Source organism: Macaca nemestrina, chromosome 7, assembly GCF_043159975.1.
Source record: "Macaca nemestrina isolate mMacNem1 chromosome 7, mMacNem.hap1, whole genome shotgun sequence".
Taxonomy (NCBI): Eukaryota; Metazoa; Chordata; class Mammalia; order Primates; family Cercopithecidae; genus Macaca; species Macaca nemestrina.
The window spans coordinates 37,904,672-37,917,342 of NC_092131.1; the positions used below are offsets into that span (position 1 = coordinate 37,904,672).

Genomic DNA, 12,671 nt, shown 5'->3' on the forward strand with positions numbered 1-12,671 from the left:
GCCTTTCATATACATGTGTTTGAGTCTGATAAGAACCACAAGTGGTAGATACTCTTATTTTATCAACGAAGTTCTGAGAGGTTAGATGATTTCCCAGGAGAATGCAGATAGTAAGAGGCAGACACAAACACAGGTCTTCTGATTCCAAATTGAAGCTCTTTCCAGAATATTATGGCCCTTGCGACAAACACCAGAACAAAGAATGAGACTTAGAGGAAGCTGGATCTAGCCAGCGAGAGAGAGTTTCCTAGAGAGGCAGCCAGGGTCCGGGGAGGGAAGGCGAGAGAAGCCAGTCAGCAACTGGTTCTCTCACCCTACCACAGTTCCCTCCTCCTCTCCTTTGTCTCCATTCTTACTAAGTGAGGCACTTCCTCTGGGGGCACCTGAATGGTCAATGTGCCAGTAAAAGCCAAGGGCAGACTGATGGAAATTTCCAAAAGAGAAATTTAACTGTGACAAAGTGATTTGGATTAAGTAGCCTGATTACAATTTTTGATGGAGTGTCATCTGGCCCCAGGGAGGGGGTGATTCAAAAGACATCTTCTTGGCAAAGTGAATCCAAAAAAGACTCCTGGAACACGGCCCTGGTTGGTGTGTCATATGGCATTTATGGCATTTTCAGGAAGGAACAAAGGGGAGGGGAAGTCAAACTGACTTTATGAAAACTAAGATCAGCCTTTACTAGTAAACTTATTCTTTCTTTTCTTTTTTCTTACAGTTTTACTGAAGTGTAATGAACAAATAAAAATTATATATATTTGAGGTCTACAATATGCTGTTTTGGTATTTGTTTACTTTGTGGAATGGTCACCACAATCAAACTGGTTAGCATATCTGTCACCTCATATAGTTGCCCTTTTTTGTGATGCGAATACTTAGGATCTATTCTCTTAGCAAATTTCAAGTACTCAATACATTGTCATCAACTATAGTCACCGTGCTGGACATTAGGTCTCCAGAACTTGTTCCTCTTATAACCGCAGGTGTGTACTCTTTGAGCAACAGCTTCCTCTCTCCCCCACCCATCCCCTGATAGCCACCCTTCTACACTCTGTGTCTATGAGTTCCAACTTTTGTAGATTCCACGTATAAGTGAAATCATGCCGTAGTTGTGTTTTCTGTGCCTGGCGTATTTCACGTAGCATAATGTCTTACAGCTTCATCCATGTTGTCACAAGTGGCAGAATTTCTTTCTTTTTTAAGGCCAATTAATACTCCATTATATGCATATTGTGTGTGTGTGCATATACACATACACACACACACACACACACACACACACACACACTACAACTTCTCTACTCATTCATCTGTCGACAGACAATTGGGTTATTTCCACATCTTGGCTATTCTGAAGAATGCCGCATTGAACATGCATATACAGATACCTCTTTGAGATGCTGATTTCATTTGCTTTGAATATATTCCCAGAAATGGGATTGCATCATTCTTTCTTAAAAATCTGGAAAGGAGGTGTAGCCCAAGGTAAACTATTCTGGTACCTCAAATCTTTAGATTCTGATTTCTAATCTTAGTCCTTTCTGCTGTTTCTCAAGTTCTTTCTAGCTTCTACCTCAGCAAAAACACAATGGGAGTGGTTGTCATTCTGTCATCTTTACAAACTGCAAATTACATCAGTGGGATTGCTTCTACAGTGCATGATAACTGTTGTTTCTTTTGTTTGTTTGTTTTTGTTTTTGTTGGCTATGATCATCACCTCTGACTGAGTCCTTACTCAATCAATTTCTCCTTCCATGACTATGGGGCAGGCGTTAAAACCTGGTGGCCAGCAGACTTGATGTGTTTGATTCCTACAGTGCTTTTTCAAAGCTGGAATATTGTCAATGTTTTAAAACAGAAACATGTTGTGTAAAAATCTGGATTCTCTGGCCACACTGGGTGGGCATTCTTATGAGGCCACAACTCCAGTGGAACTGCTAAGTGGCCACCCTATCTACGTACACAGTGTTTACTCTCTCAGTTTACTAGAGTTCTTACCCAACCCATGTCTCTTATTCATGTGACGAGTCCGGTCCTGAGGCCGTTTGTACACATGACACCTGCTATGGATCAAGGCTTGAAGTATTGCATTTTGGCCTTTGCATGTTGATGCTTGTCTCCAGTGTTCTGTGGGGTTTGAAGCCCAGATCTACTATTTTTACCTCTTGTGGAATTTTAAACAATTGACTGCCTCCCTGAGCTTCAGTTTCCCTAATCCAAAAATACAGTTTTGCAACAATTAAACAAACCATTCTCAAGTCAATTGCCACAGTGTTTAGCACCTTCCATACACCCTAGAAATGTTAAACTTGAGTATTAAGATTTGGAGAGATGGTCAAGGGACACCAGCACCTCCAAGTCAGGTGAGCCTCTAGACACAGTGGAGAAGAGAGGCAGACATGTTTGGTGTCAAAGAAAGGGTGACATGGAAGAGGCAGCAGGCCAAAGGAGTTCATTAATGCTAATAAGTAAGTCAGGTAATGGTGGGCCTGAAGAAGAGAGTGAAGCTTTGTGAGAAGTTATGTCATCTGTCCAAGGTCATTCCACAAGTAAGTGGCAGAGCTGGGCTTAATATCTAGATTGGCCATTATCTTCATATGCACCTGTTGGGTAGGTAAGATAGTTATTATTTACTGCCAGGGTAGTGAAGAAGAAAGCACAGATCGTAAATAGGATAACTTATCTGGTTTGCCTAGGACTTTTCTGGTTTTACCACTGAAAGTCCTGTGTCCTAGGAAATCCCTCAGTCCTGGAAAACTGGGACAGTTGGTCACCCTAAAATATTGTGTCTTACAGAGTTAGTAAGAGATGGACTGTCTACATGCACCTTCTACTCTGTCGTGCTGCCATATTTTCCAGCCATTCCATTCCTTTTACTCTTAGCCAACATCTCAGTTAGATGAGGTTCTTTCCTTGGTCGGATAACCCAAACTTTCATTCCCACAAGATTTGAATTCTTGGCATGTTGCTCAGTTTTCAGTTGACCAGTACTTTTGGGCAAGGGAGTATGAAAAGGTACATCAGATGAATTCCCACATTGCAAACCCAGTCCTTCGTATTCTCATTATGCAACAGCAACCTGATTTCCCCCAGGTAATTAGGACATTCACCTCACCAGTTCAGTGAACCCAAAATCACTAGGAGGCAGTATCTACTTCTAATTCATCAGAACCAGAAGTCTTCTTTGGTGCAACCATTTCTCCATTGGTCATTGGGACTTCCAAACCTGCTGAGACCAAAACTATAGAAACAGAAAGTAAGATTCTTCAAGTGGGTTATTAGGCATAATAATGAGAGGCATCACCCATCTCTACCCCTTAGTGTCCAGAACTATGATCCCTTCTATGGGTAGATAGCACTAGATATTGGCCCCCAATTACAGCATATACTGCATTCAGTATGATAGCATCTTAATATCACAAGGTATTATCTTCTAGCTGATGCTGTAATTGAGCCTGAATCAGGTCATTCCACCTTTGGGTAATGGGAAAAGTGGTAAGACCAGTGACCCTGGTCAGACAATGTTGTGAAAGATATCATTGCAATGGATAAAACATTCAAAGTCCATAAACGGACACCCTAGTAAAAACACTATGGGCAAGAAAGGCAAATTCATACCCAGAATATGAGTCTATCCTCTGTGAAGACTGACTGCTACATTTTCTATAATGGCGATTGTCCAAGGAAATCAATCTGACACCATATAACCCGCTGGCCTTTCTGGGAGATATTGCCACGTCAATGGCTCATCAGTTGCTTCTGCTGTGAGCAGGTCATACACTCATCAGTGGCAGTAACCAAATGGGCCTTGGTGAGAGGACAGCCATGCTGTTGAGTCCAAGTATGGCCTCCATCCCTGTTGACATGCCATTTTGTTCATGGATCCACTGAGCCAGCATCAGGGTGGCTAGAGAGAGGGGCCAACTAATATTAATGAAAGCATAAGTCATGGGCCAACTAATATTAATCAAAGCATAAGTCATGACTCATAACAGCATGAGTCGTATGGAGAACGTCTACCACCATGGTTGCTCTCTGATAGGCATTTGTATGGGGCACTATATCTTCACACTACGGGGCCCATTCCATACACGGAATTCCTAAATTCCTAATTTTTCTTGCCACCAATTAGCTTCAAGTCCTCAGTGAGCCAGTCACCCATCATCTACTGCATGAGTTGGTGTAGATCCATGATTCAGGCCCAAGTGGACAGTTCAATGTACTGCCTGAAGTTCTGTCCACTGGGAAAATTTCCATCCACCACAGTCTTTGATGGTCTCCTGTGAGTAAGGTTACAGACGACGCTGTCCGCTTCTGGCTGATGCTGGCATACTGTGCAGAAATAGGTTCATGCTTTTTGGGAAAGGCAGCAAAGCTGTTACCTGGAGTTACCACAGGAGTCAAAATTGCCTGTTTGTGTGGGTTACTGGTGCTTTCTGGACATGAATGGGCTGTTTTCCCTATATACATATATATAATTTATTGGGAAAGGTACCCAGTTCTACATGGGTAGGTTAAGTCATATGTTATTTGGTGTTACTCCTTCCCTACTCATGACCTGAAGAGTCCTGATGGGGTCCGGCATTTAATTAATGCTGCAACTTGGGTTTGGTCCATATCCCTATGGTCCCTGCAGCTGTAGGAGAGGAGGGACTCCTTTAAAGTTTCCTGGGAGGACTTCCAGTTCTCCCTGTGCATATTCATAGCTTTTAATTTGTCTTTTTCCCCATGTATATTCTCTAGGGTCATGCAAAGAATCAGGTGATGCCATAATTTTTGAAAATACTGCAATTGCCCTAGTAACAAAGTGTTAGAACTGCTTGATCTCCCAGCACCTTGCCCTCCACTTTATTCACTACCCCATTCAGTGATAATTTGAGTATTCATTATGCCACCCTTTACTGTGAACTACCTGGGTCCTATTTGCCCTCATCAAGGAAGTTATCCTTGAGCTGCTGATGACCAACCCAAACCCAGAGTTCCACTTTACGAGTTTGCTTCCTCCTAGGCCCAAGTGGCAGGGGAGGAGAGGTTTCAGGAACTGAGAAGGAGAGAGAATCAGGTAGATAGGCCTCTTAGAAAGGAGTGATATCTTTCAGTCAAAAAACAGCCAGCTCAAGGCAACCTTATAAGGAATAACACCCTATCTTCCCTCCCCTCCAACTCTCCCATCTCCCACTGGACTCCTGGTCATCCAGAGAGCACAAGAACTCCATTGATGCCATGCATAAAAGTTAGTCCCCCAGGCAGAGCAACAGCAGGTGAAGAATGGGGAAAGAATGGCTCCAGAGGGGCAGGCAGGAGATTTCTGCACACCATACAGAGTTGTTGCAATGATTTCATGAGGTAACAGGCTTAGCAAAATGTCTGACATACAGTGAGAACTCCCGGGCAAAAACACTGAGGAGACCCAGAGAGGTGAAGTCAATGGCTCAAGGACACACACAGCTAGTTCATAGCAAAACCAGGCTGAAGATTCCTGTAGTAGGTGCTCTCTCCACTGGCCCTGCCTTTCCTGCCAGACCGTGTGATTTCGCTGCTATTAATCTGTTCCTCCATTTTTAGCTCTCCTCTAGAAGTTACAGCTCCATCATGCAACCCGCATCATAATACTTTTTGCAATGGCATGTGCATCCCATCAGGCTATCTCTACCTCATTTCACTGCCTTATCAGGTATATTTCATTATACCTTTCCCTAAACAACTCACTTTTTAGAATCTGATACAGTGAGCTACTCAACATCTCAGTAGACACACTTCTTTCCATAATTTAATGGAATTTTCCATTTATATATGCCATATGCCTCTTTAAATGTGTAGCAAAATAATCGCTATTAAGAATGCTAAATCAGGAGTTGACAGAAGTGAATTCTAATTCTGGTTCCATCACAAGCTAAGTGTTTGACCTGGAGATGGCCACTTCACCTATCTATTGAGATTTTAGATTTTTCACGTATAACCATTAGAATAGGTGATTGTTCAGGCTCCTCCCAGTGCCAACACTCACTGATGATAAAAAGAAGGAGGAGGAGGATGACTGACAGATAGTGAGCTGCAGCTTTGTACCAGGCACCGCGCTAAGTACATTACCCTCATCTCACTGCTGTGTTGCAGCAGTGAGAAAAACACCTTTGTGTTCTGAGCCAGAGAGGTTGGGAAGGGTGTCTTTACTGCGGCTTATACTGGTCTCTCCTGACTGAGTCTTATGAGCAGTTGAGCAAGGTGTCCATCATCGTGTGGAGAGACCACATCCAAGTATGCAGTGTATGTGACCATCAAGTGTGTGAATTCTCAGGGTTGCCCTGAACTTGTAGACAGGTCTGGTCTGGGGTGCCACATACAGGACCATCGACCGGTAGCTAGAGTTAGTGCTCTGGCTAGGAGGATACGGGCAAGACAGCCTTCACAGAGTGCATCCTGACAGAGGAAAAAGAGGCAGTGCAGAGCGGGAGAGGGAGCAGCCATCTACGGGTGGCATAGAAGAATAGAAGGAATTGGCCAGAGTGCCCCACCAAGACTTGACAAAAAATGACAAGAGAGACTTGTGTCCCATAAGTAGCACAGACACTTGCAGGAGTAGGCAGGCATGGAACCAAGGTAATGGCCCTTTTCCTTATCAACTCATGAAAGGCACACAAAGTGGAATGTTGATCCAGACCCTAGGGTTGAGAGCTTGCTTCGGCAGAGCTGCATGGAAAGATCAAGCTTCACCTATTTCCACCTGTGTAGCAGAAACAGGCCTAACGCCACAGACCAGAAGGTCAGGGTGCCTGGGAAGTCTTCAGCCTCCTTGCCGGGCCCAACTGTGGCCTTGCAGGTCATTCAGGAACTTGGGGGTAAATGGCCAGATGAACAGCCTGGCGATCTAGGGGTTTGTTTTTTTTTTAGTTTTTGTTTGGTTTTTTAGTCTTTGGTTTTTGGTTTTGTTGTTGTTGTTTTGCTTTTTTTATTTTTTGATGTTTTGTTGTTGTTGTTAATCTACAAGGGGGTTGGTGCTACCAGCTTCCCATCCCACTTGGATCCTTTTGGGGACCAGGAGTAAGGATGGGCCTGGGGCCCCTTCTTTGTTGGCATCACAGCACCCCTGAAAAGATGCCTGGCCCCAGCGGGAATTACTTCTCAGCATCCTGTCTAAAAATGTCCCCAGTCTTCCCCACCCCATAGAGGCTGAGCATAGCTCACGAATCTCCAGGTGGAGGAAGAAACAGGATAGATGCACTTTTCCTTGACTCTTGGTCCTACTGTCCTTGTGAATGCAGGGGAAGGCAGAAGGGGCTTGCAGCTTGCCCTGCAGTCAAGTGTGAGCTCAGACCTGCCCCTTCCCATGCCAGGCTGGGGATCTCTGCTGGAGGCAAGGTCAACCCCAAAGCTCCCAGTGAGGGATAAGTACCTCCCTGCAGGAACAAGTGCCTGCCTTATTTCTCTTCCCCAAATCCCCAAAGCCTGTACAGGCTTCAGCAAAGTGGTGGCTTTTAATAAGACCTTAACTGTTCTGGGGAAAAAATGCACTTACTGCTGGATGGAACTCCCACCAGGGCCCAAGCTGGACAGGAAGGAGATGGTTACAGTTCTAACCCTTCAAGGAAGGTAGCCGAGGAATAGGCAGAGCTCCAGGCCTGGAGTCAGAAAATCTAAGGATAATTCCTGCTCCGCCTTTCCAGTTGGGTGACCCCAGCAAGTCACTGAACTCTTGAGTCTGGGTCCACACTTGAGAAACAGGAACAAGAGTCACTGGGTTGTGGTATTACACACGTATGACAGGGCCTGTATACGCAGTAGGCAATGTCTGGCACATGGTAAGCGTGCCGTGAACCACCTGTCCTCTTTTCTGAGCTGCAACGAAGGACCAGCCCTGGACTAGGAGGGGCCTGCATGACCATATTCAGGGTGTAGACCCTGTCCCAAGAAAGCTTAACTAGAGAAAAGGCTGGAGGAGTTTTACAAGGGGAATTATCTTCCGTTCACCTGAAAAGACAAAGGGGCAGAGTGTGGCACAAGGAATCTGGAGAAGGTTCTCAAGGTCATTTCCAGGGACAACTGTGTGTGCAGAGAGGGAAAAAGGCAAAGAATCTGGTCATGCTGGAGAAAACCTAGAGCCTCCACCCCTGCTGCCAATCCTTGTTCAGGAGTTCTCCAGCTCTGCAAACCAGACCTGCAGCCTCAGCCAGAATAGATACCCCACAAAACTGGGGCACAGACTGAAAAACTCCACTGGGGGTCTGCTCCCCATCTAAGGCTACCTCTCAGCCTGGTGTCTTGTCTTCTGAATGATGGCAATGTACTCACTTCCAACAGCGTGAAGCCATGGAATAGGCCCCTCCCCCAGCCCTGCCCCCAAAGCTCTGCCAGCAACATCCCCTACATTACAGCGAGGAGAAGGGAATGGCAGTCAGGGAGGGGCATCCCGTGGGGCAGGTATATGTGGGTGGAGGTAAGAGGAACAATTACAGAGAGTGCACAAACACCGTCAGCAAGGGAGTCCCCTCTCTAAGTGCAGTACCGCCCGGTGGCCACTTCCGGGTCCCCTACTAGGTTCATCATTGGCAGCACCTCAGATGTCCTTGGATGGAAGTGGAGAGCACCCAGGCCAGGGAAATGAACTAAGCTTTCTAGGAAGTAAAGCCTTTTCATTAAAGGAAGCCACCCAAAGAAAGAGGCAACAGCCACCAAGGTTTATCCATTTTTATTTTTTATAAAACAAGCTACAAATAGTTTCCCTCTCTCCTTCACAAAGGAAAACCACACAACACTGCCTACACACATGATCCTGTGGGAGACAAGATGCCTGGGGAGATCTCGAAGATCCAAACATCTACAGGCAGGCGCCGTCTCCACGTGCACATGCTTCCTCCAGGCCTGAAAGTGGGGCCAGGGTCTCATGCAAGGCCCATTCAGCTCCAGCAGGTTGAGTTCTCTCACTGGGGCTAATGAGAGAAGACTTCCTTCCCACCTTCCCACGTTGGGGCGGGGCCACCAGTCATTCCTAAGACAACCTCTAGGACTGTCTCCAGGATAGCAGGGACCTCCTTTAGCCCAAGACCCCATCAGATCCTGTCCTGAGAAAGTTCCTCCCACAGGGACAGTGCGTGTGGTGCCCATGCCTTCCAGACCCGGAACGGGATACACAGTCTGCCAAGGTGGAGATACTTATAGGGATATTGGGTTGAAATACAAGATGAGGCCAGATTTGCAAGGGTGATCTGAGGAGGGCACCAGTCCAGGGCTACCCAACCTCCCTCACTGCCACCACAGCTGCTTATGGGAAGGGGCGCTAAGGGTCACTTGTTGCTCTGCCTGAAGGCCACTCGAATAGGCACAGCACCTGGGCAGAGGGAGCTGCGCCTCGGACCAGAAGGCTGGGCAGCCCATCCTGGAATCCCGGGAAGACGCCTGTGACGCCTGCGGAAAGCTGGGCCGGGATTTCCCCGTAGCCGGGTTATCACCCCGGCCCTTCTGACGGAGGCAGAATAGGACACCCAACATCAGTTTTACTTCTGGAATTAGCTTAAAGCCTGGAAGCCCCTAAGAAAACTTGAAGGAACAGGAAGAACCTCAGTACTGGGATTTTTAAAAACCAACAAAACAAGTTTAGTGTTACCAACAAGGTGATTGGCACCTCCCCCAACCCACCCACCCAGGCCTGTGACAGTCACTGGGACAACAGCAGGAGATGGAGGAGAGGAGAGGTCATACCCAATCTGCCCCTGGCACTGAGACAGCTGCGTCTCTGGGAGCCTCACTGGTAGGTCTGCAGGGAGGTGAAGAGTTTCCCTGTTGGTGCCACACCCCTCAGTGCAGGCATTCTGTCCTGTCCCCTCCCCTGCTTAGATATCAAACACCTACTTTTTAAAAGGCCCTGTTGTGTGTCTTTTTCTTCTTTGCCTCCCCTCTTATGCTTTATACAGAGTAGATGCTAAGCATGGATGAAAACGTTTTGAGTGACGTAATGCCAATCCTTTGTGGATAACTTGCTCAGAGGGTCAGTAAGATACTGGTATACCCACCAACGCTGGGCCCTCTGGGGATGTGGAGAGCAGGAACGTATGGACTCTGTGAGAGCCGCTACCTGTGCGGGCTATCTGTGGGATCTGGACTCCCTTCCTCTCCAAGGGCAGTTTCCATCTCTCCTTAGCCCAACCTTCCTGGACAAGGCCCAGAGACAAGTGACTTGTCAATTTTGACAACTAATGGCATGGGACAATATAGTCCTCCCACCAGAAGAGAACTTGTGGAGTCCGCAGTACGATTGCAGGACTCCCGTCTTTATACACAAAGGTCAGTCTCCAGACAGAAGTTTAGTAGGCCCAGGATAGAGTCCTGGGTTTTAGAAAGCTGGACTATGTGTCCAGAGCGCCCACCACCCCCAGCAGGGAGAGGAAGAGAAATAAACAAACAGCAATGCCAATGCCTGTACAAAAGAACTATACAATTTACATATATATTTATATACAGCATATAAATCTCTTTCTTCTCAGCCCCAACAACACCCTCCCCACCCCCCCCCAAAACCCCCTAAAAGTTGTCAGTAGCAGATCCAAAAACTTACAATAAGAGAGAGAATAAAGTCTTTCTTCCCTTTCCTTTTCCCACTGTGGTATTAGATATTGGTGTTTTAAAATGAAACCAAAAACAAAACTCGCAAATAAGAGTTATTAAAAGTGCAAACATGGTGGGCACCACTTATGTTACATGGGACGTGGCCAGGCCATGGGCAATGCTGAAGGTTGGGTGTCTGGTGGTCCATCCTGCCTCCCTGGACTCTCCACCTGCTCTTGGGCTTTCTGCTCCTTAGACGAGGCGTCCTACTGAGAGGAGGAAGGAGAATGCAAAAAGCAAAAACAAAAACATTGTGAGAAATCCAACTATGTCCATCAATTTGGAGCTTTTCCACCTGCTGTCAGCTCTGAGGCTAGGTGGGGCACAGGTCACCTGGACTTGCAGATGAGCATCTTTTACCAGCCTGTCCTTTGCCACTTTGAGGTACCACCACGGCAACCGAAATAAGTCTGGCATTGGAGAGAACGAGGCTTTGTCTAGGAAGTGTGGGTTGCAGGGTGTGCACTCTGTTCAAATCACTCTACTCTCACATGCCAGCCTTTCAGCTTGGGGCTGGGGTGGAAACGGCAGGGGTTTGTTTACAGGTGGGGATGGCAGAATCCCCTAGGCACTGACCCAATATTTCTCCCGTGTCCTCAGCAAACAACTTGAAAATGGGAGCCTAAGTCACCTGGCCAATCCCTCCACCCCTGGCGATCCCAGAGACGGGCAACTTACTGAGCGGGTTCATGCCTGCTCGTTCTCCCTGGGGGAAACTGTACCAAGGCTACCATCTGCAACAAACCAGGAACATGTGACACTGAGTGGCCTTGACCCAGAGAACTGGCACCTTCTCCCGTATCCTGGCTCCCTGTCCCCTCTGGCCCCCAGAATAAAGAGCAAAGAGTTTGTTTGGCCCTGCTTTTTGCTTTGTGGGTGTCTATGGCCCAGGTGAACTTATTACTGGCCAACGCCTTCACGCAAAGTCCCTTTCCCATAAGGCCTGGCTCCTGCTGGGCACCTCTTTGCAATCCCTCAGCTATCCACTAAGAAGGGCTCTGGTGCTGATGCACCTGGGCAGAACCGTCCCAGGTCTTGGTTCCCCAAGTCACAGAACATCGGAGGTAGAAGGAATCCAGCAGTGGCTCGGAGCAGATAAGTGACTTACACAAAGTCCCAGGCTCATTCTGCTGACACCCACCTCTCCCCATGGGGGGCTGAGCCATTGTGGAAACTTCCATGCCTGCTCCAGCAGGACCTGGTCTCCTGTAGAGGAGCAGGGAGCTGGGGGCAAGCACATCAAGAGCTGGGCCCACCCTGAGACGCTTAGGGCCATGTGACTCTGTGTACGCCCCCAAACCTCTCTGGATTGGTCTATAACTTGGGAGCTAGAACCGCAGCTGCACGGCTTCTGCTCTGCCTCCCTCACAGAATTGCCTTGAGGATCCACTGAATGCATGGAGGAGGAGAAAGGGCTTTGAGGAGTGAACAGTGCTGCAGAACCCAAGCCCACCCATTGGTCATGTGAGCCACAGCTCCACGTCCCCTTTGTTACGCCAATATTCCTTACAACTGGAGAAAGAGTGGACATGGGGTGGAGCGGGAGTGGGGTAGATATCGGGGTGGATAGCAGTTTATCCAGTTTTACAGAGGACACGAACTCTGAAAGAAGGTGACAGCTCCAAGGCAGGCAGGTTGGAAGTGGCAGAACCAGGCTGCTGACTTCAAATCCCACCTTTCCTCCGCTCCCTCCAGCAGCCGCTTCTCTCTTTGCTGAGTAGAAAGGCCAGCACATCTAAAAAGGAAGTGCACAGCACTCCTGCCCACCAGGCTGAGATGCGTGAAGCAAAATGGACAGCTAGCTGTAACCAGCTCTTTTTCATAGAGGCTTATGTGCTAATCCTGTTACTTAAGTCCTATCAGTTAATCCTCAGAGCGACTTTATTTGAGAGTGATACAATTATCTCCATCTTAGGATGATGAAACTGAGGCTTGGAGATATCAAGTAACCCACCCAGGATGACACAGCTTCCACGCGGCAAAGCGAATTCCAACCTAGCTAGCTGCCTCCAGAATGATGCTCTGAGCCACCAGGGAGGATAGGGGAGAAGAAGCCTGAGCCCCAGGCAGGTGGC

General features: G+C 47.4%; 1 protein-coding gene across 7 annotated transcripts in view; it reads right to left on the minus strand.

The window, feature by feature from the left end:
* Positions 1-8,667: 8,667 nt before the first annotated feature.
* LOC105472908 (SPARC related modular calcium binding 1) overlaps positions 8,668-12,671 on the minus strand; it is a 149,911-nt gene continuing 145,907 nt past the window's right edge. For 2 of the 7 annotated variants that reach the window (XM_011726499.2, XM_011726496.2), the window contains exons 12-13: positions 11,275-11,330; positions 8,668-10,805 (exon numbers count right to left, since the gene is read on the minus strand). In XM_011726499.2, the coding sequence (XP_011724801.1) occupies positions 11,284-11,330 (47 nt within the window). In that variant the 3' untranslated portion in view covers positions 8,668-10,805; positions 11,275-11,283. The remainder of the gene's footprint in view (positions 10,806-11,274; positions 11,331-12,671) is intronic. The other 5 variants (XM_011726503.2, XM_011726501.2, XM_011726502.2 and 2 more) reach the window with 3 other exon arrangements.